The sequence below is a fragment of the Otolemur garnettii genome, unplaced genomic scaffold (assembly GCF_000181295.1).
Source record: "Otolemur garnettii isolate 467f Iridium unplaced genomic scaffold, OtoGar3 scaffold00057, whole genome shotgun sequence".
NCBI lineage: Eukaryota > Metazoa > Chordata > Mammalia > Primates > Galagidae > Otolemur > Otolemur garnettii.
This window is the reverse complement of record NW_003852452.1, coordinates 6002864-6019070: the sequence shown is the minus strand read 5'-3', so window position 1 is coordinate 6019070 and position 16207 is coordinate 6002864. Positions and strand designations below refer to the sequence as shown.

Sequence of the window (16207 nt, the reverse complement as noted above, 5' to 3'; positions counted from 1 at the left end):
CACTTTGTTGAAGTGTGATTGACACACAAAATGCTATATGCAGTTAATGTATACAAGTCGATGAATCTATAATAGTTTTGTGTATCAATGTTCTTATTTATAAAATACATAGAGAGAGTTGGGGAGACCAGTAATATCAAGATCCATTAAACAGAAAATATGAAAAATAGATGAAATGATGTATGTTAATCTTGATGTTTTCTAAGGAAAGGTATTTGACGAAATAAAAGTATATTTAAATTATGACTTACAAGTAGTAATGTTACTTTTATATTATTTAATCCTGTTTTCTAGTTTTCTTTTCTTTTCTTTTGTCTTTCAAATCATATAATACTGGTGCTAATTTTTTTACTGGGTTAGTTGTGAGACATATGTAGTCCATTTTGATGTTTAGAGTACTAGAAGGAAATTGTAATGTACAAAAATGGTATTTAAACATATTTAATTTTTTTCTATTGTAAAGAATATTTGAATATGAATTCCCTCTTGTGCCCATAAATGTCAGTCCTCTAGATTTTCCTTTCAGAAATAAACAGAAAGAACCATCAACTTATCTAATATCAACACCTTTTACACTCACAGGATTCTGATTCTGTGGGCATAGAATGGGGCCCAGGAATATGCATTTTTAGCAAGCATCTCAGGGTCTTCTGAAAGCTCTAAACTTCCTGTAGAGTCAACCTAGAGCAAAGAGCCAGATGTTTTTTCTTTAAGCCCCTCTTGAGTTAACTTAAAGGAAAATCTCAAGTATGTCAGCTTAATGTTTAAAATAAATTGAATAACTAGAATGCCAACAGTTTGGAAGTTGAATTTGCATTCATTAATTTGTCTGTACTGAAGAATATTTAATTTATTTCTAAGGATGGCTGCTCCTTCTGAGAGATAAACAGATAGAAAAATAGTTAAACTTCTTTTTTTTAATTGAACCATCATAATATATTAGTTGCTTGGGTGAGAAAACAAATAAATACCTATATAGCAATTGTTGGCAAGACTGCAATTAAATTGGACAGCAACTATATGACCCTCAATACTCAGAAGACAATATATAACAAGGCATTGGTATTTCTGAAAAGATGTATGACATATAATAGGTCATTTTATCCAGTTCAGAAATTCTAATTACTGCCTTACAAACAGCAGAAAACAAACTTGAATTATTCAAATTTTTAAAAACTGTTCATTTCCAAACAGATATTTATACTTTAAAAAAAGTGAATATTAGCTTTTTGTAATAAAACATGTGCTTGCTAATGTAGAATTTCAGCTTGGTAATGTTGCAATAAATAAAATTATTCTTATTGTTGACCACAGATAGCAAACGCATAGATTCTTGACTAGTGCAAAGATTTTCTGCTACTAAAGACAAAATGGTTAATAGCCCATTAGTGAAAGTGATGCCCATTAGCAAAATCGTGTATTGTATTTTTATATATACCTCTGTTTCCAAAAGTATATACTGAAGTAATAGGTTTTGTTTTCATTATATAGCTTTAGTAAGGAAAGATGTTTGCATTTGTCAAATATTTTTGAATTTCATACATTTTCTACTGCACCCACCTCATAAAATTGTTCTTATAATTTTACCTCTAATCTCTTAATTATATATTTAATGAATTTGTCAATTATTCATTACTTAGGAGGACCTAATTCTGCCTTCTCACTTTAGCCATTTTATATACTTCAAAAGTAACTGTAGTATATCAGTAAGAGTAAAAATAAAGAATAAGTAGCTAAGCTAGTTAAGTACAATATTATTTTTCTAAATTCAAATTTGAAACTATGCTGTTTCCATAATGTCTTAGTAAATTGATATTATATTGAATATAAAACCAACGAATGCACATTATATGTGCTGTGTTAAATTTACCTTTATTTAAAAAGTTTATTATACATTTCAGTGGGAAAAAATAGGTATTTTTTTTTCTGGTTCATTTTTAAGGTTGTTTCGGCTATTTTTAAAAACAGATAAACTATAATGGCTTGCATTTGTATTTATGGTTTACTCACCTTTTGTCCCTTTGAATTCTTTTGTTTTCATTTTCTTTATTTTGTAGCTTTTTGATCTGGTATATAGAGAAGAGACTCTGCTCAATGTCATTAAAAGCGTCACACGCAATGGGCGCTCCATTATTCTAACTGCAGTCCTGGCTCTCATTCTTGTCTACCTGTTTTCCATTATTGGATTCCTCTTTTTGAAGGATGACTTTACTATGGAAGTGGATAGGCTGAAAAACCGAACTCCTGTTACAGGTATTGCTGTTACCACCGAGTGGGCTTCCTCTAATGGCAGAAATGACTTGTGCATAGCTTGTTATCAAGATTATAGATAAACACTAATGGGGGAGATATTTTCTTTCATTCCTTTGAGAACATGTTCCTGTTGACTGCTGAGAGTCAGGCGTGGGAAACACTGTCAAGCTGGTATATTAGCTGTCATTGTATACAGAGAAATACATGAGAACATCAGCTAAGTTCAGCCTCAGTAAGAAAGTTTCAGTACTTTCTGAAACTGACTGTATTCCAGAAGATAGTCCACAACTTCGGTGCAGAAGAATAGCCTTGAAATTCTTGTCCTCTCCTTTTTTCCCTGTTCTACGTCCAAAACAACACCGCGCATCATTCACAGCCATTACTCCATACAGGTTTGATCACAATATCATACACTACTTAAATAACTGAAAATGATAAACGTTTTGATTTGAGAACCATCAGATAATAAATTTGGTACAAAAGACATGCTCAAAACACTGTGACTAAAAAACCAAATCTGTCAGTGTGGGATTGTCAGAATTTCTGTACAGTCTTTACTTTTGTTGTTGTCTGTTTTATATCACCATGGTTAGGAATTTATTCTTTCCACATTATTTTGAGTTTTAATAAGTGGTTAAAGAAACTTTCTAATGGTTTCTTTTTTCCCCTTTCCTACCTTTTGCTGCTTTGGTTAAATTTCATTTTTCTCTTTTTATCCCTCTCCTACTTTGCTAGATAGAAATCACAGCTTTGATGACTCCAGGCTGTAACCCTAGCACTCTGGGAAGCCCAGGTGGGCAGATCACCTGAGCTCAGGAGTTTGAGACCAACCTGAGCAAGAGTGACACCTTGTTTCTACTGAAAATAGAAAAACTAGCCAGGCCTGGTGGTGGGTGGCACTTGTAGTCCCAGCCACTTGGGAAGCTGAGGCAAGAAAGTTGCTTGAGCCCAAGAGTTTGAGGTTGCTGCGAGCTATGGAGCCATAGCACTCTATCCAGGGTGACAGATGAGACTTTGTCTCCAAAAAAAAAAGAAAAGAAATGGTTCTGTACTTTGCTGATAGTTTTTCTGAGTGATTCCTCTAACTATGGATTGTAGAGAAGGAAAACCACAAAATGACACTCTCTTGCCTCAAACCATTAAATTTTAAACTAGGATTTAATTGGTGATACCTTGTAAATGATAGTCTTTCTTGCCTTAAACAAACATTTCTCAGTTATTAGGTTGTGACACATGGTAGCATATTTTTTAGATTTGGGGGTCATTAAGTAGCATGTAAGTCTGTTAGTAAGTCTAAGTGATCAAAGCACATAATAAAAACATCACGTGCATGGATTGAAAGTATAAGTTTAGTTTTACACCAACCTGTTAGTATTTTTTCACAGGAACATGAAATGTTTTCTGTTACTGACTTTCTTGCTCTTCCTTAACTGCTACTTTTTCCAGAGTTTTATGTCAGTGTTTGGAAGAAGAGCTCACACATGTATACCTCCCAAAACTTATTAAAATTTTGTGAATCATAAACTGTCTGCTATTAAAAATCTCCACATTTTAATTACTAGGTTTAAGGCATGATCATATTGAGTTACTCAGTACAGAGTGAATCAAAAACTGATGAATCATTATTTCTAAATTCAAAATGTGTACAGTAGTTATTGTCTCATAAATCCCAATGGCAAATATTTTGTGTTATTGAAAAAGGATGCTCGTATCATTATATTACTAATATAAATATTTTCCTTAGAAGAAGTACCTTCTGTTTTACAAAATAGGTAACACGGAACCTAAAATTTTTAGCTCTTTACTAAAAATATGTATGCACATTTATATGGAAAGCTGTTAAATAAAGCTCATGTAAGCATGATGAAAATCTGGCATCTGGCAATAGTTCACAAAGTTAAACTCCGGATTCTTCATAGATTGAGAGTATATGTGATACGATGCCTTAGAAAAAGCACTCTTGTTTTCAAAACATCTTAAATTTCATTTCTAATGTCATTTATTGTCTTTATGGATACATAGCATAAAGTTTATTCTTGTAAATTTACTTCCAAAGCTGACTGTATGTGTTGAGTGAAGTTATTGAGGATAACACAATGGGTAGCAGGTGAAATTTGGAGTGCAGGAGAGGTACACAATTCTTTCGTGAGTGTGCAAGAATGATCAGAAACCCAGAGCGGAGCACGGGGGGAGTTGAGGGTTCTAAAGCTGAAAGGCAAAACCTTCACTGGTGTATGTGAGAATGGAGGGTGGCTAATTTGCAAATGGCATTGGGATTGTAGAACACAGATTCTGCCTGTGTGACCAGAAGATAAATTACTGCCACTTGAGCACCATGCAGGGGAATCTGTATCTTAGAAAAGTGGGCTGTGACAGTATCTTTGACCCTTGTCCCTCTGCTCCATTTTCAGTGCCATCCTCCTATTTCTCCTCCTCACTTCTGCTCCCCCAGAGCCCTGCAGGAGCCCCCTCTGTGGCTCCCCCGCCTTCAGCCTCTCTTCTGCCTGTCCACATTATTCCCTCTCCCCACGGCTCTGATTCTTTCTCTCCTTGGTCACAAACTTTGGCGCTGTAGTGGCTGTGGGAGTCTTGGTTCAAAGCAGCTGGTGAGTAGCCCTGGTCACCCTGCTCTGTGCCTTCGTTGGCCTTGGTGCCTTTTGTCAGAAAAATACTGCACCATTTACTCCTGCCTCATCTTCCTGTGTGTAAATCCTGTGACTCCTTTAGATAGACCCTTCTCTAAAAACCTTTCTGGCTTTTTTCCCCTTCTAGAATTCATGTCTCTCTCCTGTAAAAATGCCTTCCATTTTTTAAGACCCATACTTCCTCCAAACAGCTAAAATTATATCTGTGTCCGTTCACTTGGTTCTCTAGCGCCTGGTCTCTGGGCCCTCAGACCTTAGCATCCTGCTTCAGGAGTCATTTATGAAATAGGGGGATGGCCACAGGGCACACGCCACCCTTCTCCCCTCCTGCCTACCCCACCCCAGGTCAGTGCAGATGGTTGTTTGTCTGCCCTGGAGGGGAGCAAGGAGCAGGGAGAGATGGAGCCATTCTGTGGCTTCCCCCCAACCAGAGAGGGCCTTAGTGTTTGTTCATGCAGCTGGGAGCCCCAGACCCTGTGCACCTCTTGGAGTTCCTCCAAACTCCAGTTGCCACTCACCCTTTCTACCCCCACCTTAGCTGAGGAGTCAGAGAATCAGGGTAACCATGCTGTGACATTGCTTGGAAATGCACTTGAATGTGCTTCAGCCCTTTATGTGCACAAATGAACTCTCCCTGTCCATCCCTCCATCCTGTGGACTTCCCTTGCTGGCTCGATGTGAAAAGCAGGTTTAAGAGGAACTCTTTACTTCATATTTGTTATAAGCAACATTTTTTTTTTTTTGTATAGATAAAAGTTTGTTTAGTGCAAATAAAAAGGATACTGTTGGCTGATCTATTCTGGGCCAGGGAAATAGGTAGTGAGCCAGCAAGCAGATGGATTCCCAGGGACAGTGAAAGAATAGAAGATCCTGAACAGGGTTCTGGCAGAAGATTCTTGCTCCCTGAGGCGTTTTTTGCCCTTGTTCCCTGAAGCCTTGTGCCCAGCAGCTGAGAGCTCAGGGACCACCAACTTCATTGAAGGAACCGTGTTCCTGGCTTCCCAAGTCAGAGCCCTGAAGGCATTTGGCCATAGAAACATTGTACATGGCAGTTACCACCTACGGTATTGTTAACACCTTATCTCAGCCACTTAAAAAAGGTGTGAAAGGCTTTTAGCAGGTCGGCCCATGAACCCATTCTCTATTTTTAAAAATTCTTCAATAGGCAAAACTGTACTGAGAGTTCCAAACTAACAGACTTTAGCAACACAGCTGAGTTGAAGTACAAGCAACTTTAATTTAGATGCTTTTGTCACTGGAAGTTCATTGCTTGCCATTTGCATGTTTGTCTCTCTACCATATTCTACTTTTGTCTTCTTAGGTGGTCATCAAGTGCCTACCGTGACCTTGACTACCATGATGGAGGCATGTACTAAGGAGAACTGCTCACCCACATTACCGGCTTCAAATACAGGTCTGTAGAAAGGACTCCAGGACGGTATGAACTTGATCCCTCTGAAGTTCTATTTGGTAAATGGTATTGCCTCTTAAAGAATAGCTCTAGGAATCTCACAGTGGGTTGAGATAGAAGAACAGAGGGTAAAAGAATCAAGAGGATTCAAACTGGTGGAGGGATTTCCATCATGGTGATCTTGTTCTCCCTTCTTATTTCTTATATTATTTCTGTTTGTGAGAATTTACCTTGTGGTATATGCTGCTAAAAATTCTCTTACCCTATTGCAATCCACACTAAGGTGACCCCCTTTTAATTGCATAGCCTGTGCTCTAGGACAGGTGTCCTCAAACTATGGCTCACGGGCCACATGTGGCCCACCTAAGACATTTATCCAGCCTGCTGGGTGTTTCTGCTGCTGCTGCCTGCCCTGCTTAGCAGCCAGCTCGTCCCGGGGCCTGCAGTCCGGCCCTCCACCGGTCTGAGGGACAGTGAACTGCCCCCTGTTTAAAAAGTTTGAGGACCCCTGCTCTAGGATCTAGAAGAACATGGGCTTAGAACACAAAAAATTTGGCTATAGTCTCGGACCTGCTACTTCCTGCCTCAGCGTGTTGGATATGTTGTCCACATTTTCTGGACTTTGTTCAAATGGCTTGCTGAGAGAGAGCAGAGGCAGGGAATATTAGAATATGAAACTTTCCTACCTCCACAGGATCATATAAAACATTTTATTTATTTATTCCAGTGGCAGGAGTCTAGAAACTATGGCATGCATGATGCATGCATGATGTGTAATGAACTGTAGAAGAAATAGGTATTCTGTTTCCTGAAGCAGCCAAGATTTACAGAGTGGGTGTTTTAAAATATTTCAGAAGTTGTCATATATTAAAAAGAAGCAGATTTAGTACGAGTAGATGTGTTGTGTCTGCAGAGGGCACAATTGAACTCAGGGAAGATACGAGAAGAAAGAGGTAAGCACAGTGTGAGAATACAGTTCCCCACTTTCCATCGGGGGCACATTGTTTGTCTGGACGTAAAGGTAGTGCTTCTTTTCTTTCTTTTCTTTTTTTTTTTTTTAATTTATTTCAGGTTAATGTGAGGGTACAAACAACCAAATCACAGTATTTAAATGAGTCCCTCTCATAGTTATGTCCTGCACCCAAAAGGTGTGCCATATACCCCTACATTGTGCCCATTCAGTGGGAGAAACCCCAAGCCCCCCTCCCATCTCCCCTGTCCCTTCTCGCCCTTCTTTCGTTCCCCCTCCCCCAACTTGAATTGAAATGAGTTTTTCTCCCACATGGGTGTGAATTAGATCAGCTTGCTTTCTTAGGTTGGCTTTTTCCTTGTGATGCTGAGGAAAAATGGATGCATTGCATCCCATGTCCCAGCAGCTGCAGGCACTGTGAGAAGCTGCCCCCAGGACTTCCCTCCCCACCGCTTGCTCCCCCAGTCAAGGCTCACAATGAGAACACACTCATACCTAACGTGATTGTGCTCTGCAGTTTCAACATCCTGTCATAGGCATCCTCAGGTTTAAACACTTCCTACTGCTTCAGACCTCCTTGCATATTCCAACAGTGACTCTTGTTATGCTTCTCCAGGGCAAGCAGTTGAGTGGTGCTGTATTATTCTGGATACTGGAATTTGAAACCACATCCTACTCTTCACCCATAATTGCCTGATTCTTGGTTAAAAAACTATTCTTCCCTGCTTTAGCTGTCAAGCCATAAATGCCCATCCCATTCTCGTATGATTAGGAGTTGGGGATTTCAAGTAGAAACCCACATGTCTGTCTATTTCTGCCAAACCATAATCTCAGGATGTCCTAGTTTGTCCAGTGAGTAGATGAAGAGTTCTTTGGCCAGATGATCTGTAGATCCCAGGTCCCTTCCAGTTCTGATGCGCCCTGACCTCCTGGTGTATGTCTGGGTCCTGATTCTGTCAAGCAAGATTTATTCTTTCCTGTGTCACCCTTCAGTTTGATAATCTCTGGAACAGGGGGCTAATAAACTATGTCCCTTGCTACCTGTTTTTATGTAGCCCTTGATCTAAGATTGATTGTAAACTTTTAATTTTTTTCAAGAAAAAGATGTAGTGAAAACCACATATAGCTCACAAGACCTAAGACATGTCAAACTTACTTGTCGTCAGCTTGCAGAATGGGTCACAGTCTTGAATTCAAGTATACAGGTATTCCTCCTCTCTTCTTATCATTATCCGTGATTTTTAAAAAATCACAGAGAGCTATTTTGAAAATTTGGACGTAGTTTAAGTAATTGGGTAAGGTTAAATATCTCTCGGGATCTTTTTAGGCCACCTTGAACTTCAGTTTCTTGTCACCAGTACTTGTTATTCCCTTTTCAATTTAACCTTCTTTCTCCTTAATAGAATATGAAAAATATGCAAAAACGTGTACATTATTGCCAACACAATATTTTATGTTAATATTTTAAGTATTAACATAAAATTTTAAGTATTTTAACAACACAGTTCCAAGTATAGTGATGCTGTACTATAGGGTCTTCTATCTCCATGTATTACTTAAAAATATTATTTCCTTAATAAAGGAAGTGGACTTTGTGTTTTGACTTTAAGAACAAAATGTTGCATTGCTAGTGAACCAGCAACAAAACTAGTGCTCCTTCTCTCAGAGTCTGCAAGGAGGGCTAAGCCAGTAGGCCCAGAGAAGCGTCTGAGTGAGTGATTTTCACCCACAGCATGGTAGCCAATTGCTCCTATGGCACAGCGATAACTGCTGGGACCCACTCTCCTAGAATGAGATCTTTCAGGCAAGGATATCCCAGGATGATTGGTGGCACAGCTCTGTGCCTTCATGTAAATTTTAGGCTTTATGCAATGCCCAAGGCACTCCTGTTAATGCTCAACTTGATACTCTATTTTAACTATTGCATACATTACCACAAATGGTGACATTTTGATACTAATATGTTTATAAAACAGACGAGTGGTTAATTCAGTACAAATCTTTGATGATGGTGATATTAATGATAAAACAAGCCTTGTATATTCCTTCCTTCCTCCATTCGTTCGTACAGCAGTCCTTACTCATCCCGTACTGTGAGGGAGTTGCATTGTGCTGTAGGAGTTGAGGCCACAAGGCTGAATAAACAAACATGATTCTGGCCCTTATGGAACTTACAGAATAGTAAGGGAAGCATAAAAGTTTATAAATCAAGGCAAGTATTCCCAAGAGTGCTATGACTGATAGTACAAGACAGCCTGGCTGCAGGTAGATGAAACAGAGACCTTTCTAAGAGGAGTTATTTAAGCTAAGACTTGGAGGATGAGAAGGAGCCAGTCGGGCTACAGGGAGGAAGAAGTGTACTGGGCACAGGGAACATCCTGGAGGGAAAGCCGTGAACCTGGTCAAGGAGCTGGGGAAGTCGTACTCCTTTCGGGCACTCCGCTATGCACACAGTGGGCATTATGCCACTTCGTCATCACAGTACCCTGTGAGGTAGAGAGATACCACTAATTCTCCTTGCATTTCAGGTAAGGACTGAAGGACAGAGACTAAGTGGGTTGCCAAGATCACATAGCCCGTAAATCAATGTAGATCCCAAAGGCTGTGCTCCAGCCTTCTGTTTTATTGCCTCCTGGGTAAAATATTAATGTCTGTGAATTATTTCCTCCCTCACCAAAATTTAGAGATGATTAAATCTCTGCCTATCACCTTGCCTTTCTCTGAGAATGTTTGGGTAGATTTTCTTTGAGCATGTTATCTACAAAAGGCAGTTTCTTTAGAATATAAGTATTCTCTATGACATTGACCAACCAGAGTTGATTTTTGCCTCCACCTTTACCCCCAAGGGCTATTTGACAGTGTCTAGGGATATGTTTGGTTGCCACCACTCTGGCAGGGGTGCTACTGGCATTTAGTGAGTGGAGGGCACGGACGCCGCTGAACATCCCACATTGCACTGCGTGGTCTTCACAGTAAAGAATCATCTAGCCCCAGATAGTAAGTGTTAAGGTTAAGAACTCTATTCTCTTTGGACATTGGTTTAGAACTCACTGGTCTACAAGCTCTTGTCAAAGACTTCTCATGAAAACCTTTAAAACCTGCTATTCACCTAATATGTTATGCAAAGAATGTAATTTTCCCCTTTCTCTGTGGAGAAGTGGGGGGATTCTTCCTCTCAAGCACATCGCCCCATGGCAAACATCTCCATCTTTTTAGGCTGCAACAGAGCTAGAAGTTAGGAGAACAAGGTGGAGACAACGTGTCGAGGAATGCTGCCAGAGTAGGGAGGAAAGCAAGGATTCCAGGGGAGAGCAGAGGAGTTTTCAGCCCTGGAGGTGTGTCAGAGTCACTGTTGGGAGCCAGAGATGGTGGCTTTGCTGTTTATAATTAGGGATTATTCCTAAATCAGTATTAAAAATACAGGAATGCTTGTATTAATCTACTCTTTCTTCTGTACCATTTTTCCTTTTGGACATATAAGGGATAAAATTCATCTGAAAATTTCATGGATTTGACCTTCTAGCCCTCACCACCTTTAAATTTTGGCTGCATATATTTCAATGATAACGTACGGTGAAAGCTAGAACCCAAGGTTTGTTGTGCAGTATGTATCACTTAAATGTAAAAATAACTTCTTTATCTAAAGCCAGGATTACAATTTAATTTGCAAACCCTAGTGTGAAAGCCTTAGTTTGTTACCTTCTGGATAGCAGGTCCATTATAAAAGGCCTGGACATACACAGTAGTTTAATAACAAGCCTCGTGGTGATTGGAAGGCAGAGAAGCCAGCTCCCTGGAAGGCTCTTGCAGGTGCACGAAGGTCATTGTCCCATTGCACGGTAACTGGCAACCAACTGTGGTTAAAAAAACAAAAAAGAAATCGCTAACATTTCATTTGTTGCAAACCTCCTCGATTCCTGAACAAAAATGTTCACTTAAAAACAACCCAATAAACCAACTCTTCTAGAAAAGCAAGACCTTTCCTAAGCAATTTACAAAATATAATTATGATATTTTATAAGTCAAAATCATTTGGATGTACGGTAAAAAGGAAGTTTATAGATGTTTGATATTTATGAATAATTAATATTTAATATGTTTTGGTATTTTACATTAATAGAAAAGATAGATGAATACTGGAAACCAGTAAGCCTTAATGCATTCTACACTTGGCTTCCCGCTGGGTACCTAGTATTTTAACTTTTTTTTCTGGTTAAAAAAATTTGAAATAGCATTTCTATAATGAATTGACTATAATTAAAGCTTAAGACTAACAAACATGAGGTTTTCACCTGTACTCTAGCTTTCAAATGTATCTCAATTATGATCTGTTGCTTTCTAAGAAACCATAAAAAACGGAATAATTTAATTATGAAACCAGGAAAAAGATGGCATTATTTAATACTTTTATTCAAATACCTCAGATTTGGGGAAACTATTTCAGTGCCAATAAAAGTATCTTATTCCTTTTTTAATAGAAATATTTTATTTCTATTATGAATTAAGAAAAAATATTTTACTAGTCAGCTGAAAATGAGGATAATTTAACCTCTTATTGTTTAAGAATTGAATTTATTGATTATTTTAAAAACCTTAGCTTTCTATAAGATTTAACAGACTATGTGCCAATAAATTAGAAAACCCAGAAGAAATGAATGAATTCCTGGATACAATGTAAGCCTACCAAGATTGAACCAGGAAAAAAAGCCAAAGCTTGAATAAATCAATAAAAAGCAATAAGATAGAAGTAGTGATAAAAAGTCTGTCATCAAAGAAAAACCGAGAACCTGATAATTTCACTGCTAATTCTACCAAGCATTCAGAGAAGAACTAAACTATTGAAAACAATCCAGGAGGAAGGAATACTCCAAACTCATTCTGTGAGGCCTGTATAACAATAACAAAACCAGACGAAGGTAAAACAAAAAGAAGAAAACTATAAGGCCATATCTTTGATGAATATAAAGGCAAAAACACTCAACAAAGTACTAGTAAACCACTAAAATTCCACAACACATTCAAAAGATTATTCATCATGATCAAGTAGGTTTAAGCCCAGGGATACAAGGATAGTTCAACATACAAAAATTAATCAATGCAATACATCATATCAACAGAAAAAAGGACAAAACCATATGATCATTTCAATTAATGTTAAAAAAAAGAACTCAATAAAATTAAACATCCCTTCATGATAAAAAAAAAAAAAACTCTCAAAAAACTAGGTATAGAAAAAACTTGCCTCAACATGATTAAACCACTATATGACAGACCCACAGCTGGCATCATACTGAATGGGAATAAAAAATGAAAGCCTTTCCTCTAAGATCTGAAACAACACAAGGATGCCTACTGGTATTCAACATAGTACTGCGATTCTAGTTAGAACAATTAGACAGTCTATAAAAGAAATAAAGGAGACCCGAATTGGAAGAGAAGAAGTCAAATTATCCTCATTTACAGTTGATATGATTGTATACCTAGAGAAAAATAAAGACATCACAAAAAAAGTAACTATTAGAACTGATAAGCAAATTCAGTAAAGTGGCAGGATACAAAATCAACATACAAAAATCAGTAAACAATCCAAAAAAGAGGCCAAGAATATAATAATCCCATTTATAATAGCTACAAATGAAATAAAATGCCAAGGAAGAAACTTAACCAAAGAAGTGGAAGATCTTTATAACAAAAACTAAAAAACATTGATTAAAGAAATTGAAGAGGACACGGACACACACACACACACACACAAAATATAGGAAGAAGCTGCATGTTCATTGATTGGGAGAATCAATACTATTAAAATATCTGTACTACCCAAAGCAACCTATAGATTCAATGCAATTCCCATCAACATACCAATGATGTTTTTCACAGAAATAGAAAAAAAAAAATCCTAAAATTTATATGAAATGATAAAAGACCTAGAGTTGCTGAACTCATCCTGAGCAAGGAGAACAACACTGGAGGAATCACATTACCGGACTTCAAATTATACTATAGAGCTGTAGTAACCAAATCAGTATGGTATCAGCATAAAAACAGACACATAGACCAATGGAACAGAATAGGGAGCCCAGAAACAAATCTACACATGTATAGTGAGCTTAACTTCAACAAACTTGCCAGAAACAGTGAAGAAAGGACTATCCTTTCAATAAATGGTAATGGGAAAACTGGGTACCCATATGCAGAAGAGTCAAAATAGACCTTTATCTCTTATCTTATACAAAAATGAAATCAAATGGATTAAAGACCTAAATCTAAGACCTGAAACTACTAAAATAAAACATTGGGAATACCCCAAAAACATAGGTAACAAAAGCAAAGTTGGACAAATGGGATCACATCAAATTAAAAAGCTTCTGCACAACAAAGGAAACAATCATCAAAGTGAAGTGACAACCACAGAATGGGAGGAAATATTTGCACACAACTGCTCTGATAAAGATTAATAATGCCTTATATATTAAGAATATGTAAGGAGCTTCAACACCTCAATGGAACAAAGTCAAATAATCCAACTAGAAAATGGGCAAAAGAGCTGAATGGCCATTTCTCAAAAGAAGACATACAAATGGGCAATGGGTATATGAAAAAAATGTTCCACGTCACTAGTCATCAGAGGAATGCAAACAGCCTACCGACAGTGAGATAGCATCTCACCCCAGTTAACATGGCTTCTGTCAAAAGGCAATAATGAATGCTGGCAAGGATGAGGATCCATAGCCAAGACAAGGAGTCAGCCTAAGTGTCCATCAACAGATAAGTGGATAAAGAAATTGTGGTGTGTATATATGTGCAATGGAATATTATATTGCCTCAAAAATGAATGGAATCCTGACATTTGCAACAGTGTGGATGGAACTTGAGAATATTATGTTAAGTGAAATAAGCCAATCAAAGAAAGACAAATCTCACATATTCTCACTCGTATGTGGGAACTAAATGTTAAAAACAATCTCATACAGCAGAAAGTAGAATGATGGTTACCAAAGGGTGTGAAAGGTTGCAGGGCGGGAAGGATAAAGTGGGGATGGCTAAGGGGTGCACAAAGGTAGCCAGCCACACAGAATGGACATTTGATGGCACAACAAAGTGACTAAAATCAACAATAAGTTAGGGTATGCTTTGAAATAACTAAAAGAGTGGAACTGGAATCTTCCTATCACAAAGAACTGATAAATGTCTGAGGTGATGGATACGCCAGTTACCCTGATTTGATCAATTTAAAATGTATGTCTGTATCAAAACATCACATGTACCCTATAAAGATATATAACTATTATGTGCCCATAATAATTTTTTAAAAAATGAAGCCTGAAAAAGGCCAGCATGGCCTTTCAATAATTACAGTAGCTAGAATTTTTTGATCCTATGTGCCAAGCAGTGTTCTAAGTTCTTCGTATGTGTATATTTAATTCTTTTAAATGTCTCCACATTAAGTCTACTCATATTTTCACTAATTCTTTCCTTTTACTTGTTAATATGCTCTCTCACTTCTTTTCTAAGTACCTCTGTTTTTATTTTATTTTATTTTATTAAATCATAGCCGTGTACATTAGTGCAATCATGGGGTACAATGTGCTGGTTGTATATACAATTTGAAATGTTTTCATCAAACTGGTTAACAACAATACCTCTGTTTTTATCATGACTGCCCCGTCCCCTGACTAGCCGTCAGCAGTTGGACCACTGCTGTTGCATCTGAAATCTTTGCTTGCTATGGTCTGTTTACCCTCTTCCTACACAAACTCTTCTTAGGTCCTAATTCCACTTGCCGTGGGTTCTATTATTCCCTCAAACTCACATCACATTCTTTCTTTCATTACCAAATTTTTCTGTAGCACAGTGGACTACACATTCTCCTTCAATTCCTACGGCGACTGTCTTTTCCCTTACTATTTGCCTCCTTCCCATTGTTTCCACATGACCTTGTTATTTCATCCAGTGACCCTTGTTGCTCATTGCGTTTGACTACTCTGTAATGTTGACCGTTTTGACGCTCTTTCCATCTTTAAATGATTGTCTTCCTTGATTTGGTTCACAGGATTCTCCCAGCTGTCTTCTTGTCTCTTTTTAAAATGTTTTCCTGTCTTCTTATCCTGTAAATGTACAGATCATCTGAGCTGCTTTCCTTGTCTCTATCAAAACACCCTACATCCAGTTCCTTCTTCTAAATTGCCTATGTCTGTGGTCTAATGGGACCATCTCTTTCCCAAGTCACCTCGACTGCAAAGCCTCAGAGAAGTATTTACTGCCGCCCTCCCCCTTCTGCCTAAAGCCTGGTGCCTCCTTTGCCTTCTCACTGCCATTATCCTGGTTGAGGCTCACAGCACATCATGCTTGAATTATTGCAAGTGGCTCATAAATGGTCTTTCATCCTCCAGCCATTCTCGCCCCTCCAGTTCATCTGGTATATCACCATTAGATGACTTGTCAGGAATTACCACTTTGAATATTTTCTCCCTACCCCCAACTCAGGCTGCCATGATGCTCCATTACTTGCCCAATAAAATCTAGACTTTACAGATTGCTCTCAGTTTATCACTCCAGCTTCATCTTCCACCCCTCTCCTTTAACTCACTGGTTTGCTTGCCATTCATGGCACAAGCATATATTTTTCTACCTCTGGTGCTTTCTGTGCATGAGAAATGCCTCTCTGCTCAAGTCTTAGTTCAGTGACCAGCCAAGGCCAATTCAGAGTCTGCCTTAATTAGAGGATTTCCCATGGGAAGTGGTTACATATTATTAAATATGTAACATATTATTTAACATATGTTAAACATGGGAAGTGGAACGTATCATAAAACATTTCCTTATGACCAAAAATAAATTCCTTTACATGGCTTTCTCTATTCCAAAATCTTGTACCACTTCCCATGTCTTTACATGGCTTTCTCTGTTCTATTCTAAAATCTTGCA

At 38.0% G+C, this 16207-nt stretch overlaps 1 protein-coding gene across 1 annotated transcript in view; it reads left to right on the top strand.

Annotated features, from left to right (window-relative positions):
• The window catches only part of ITPR2 (inositol 1,4,5-trisphosphate receptor type 2), a 482247-nt gene that overhangs the window by 399161 nt on the left and 66879 nt on the right, over positions 1-16207 (top strand). The window contains exons 51-52 of the mRNA XM_003792467.3: positions 2058-2253; positions 6220-6312. Coding sequence (XP_003792515.1) covers positions 2058-2253; positions 6220-6312 — 289 coding nt within the window. The remainder of the gene's footprint in view (positions 1-2057; positions 2254-6219; positions 6313-16207) is intronic.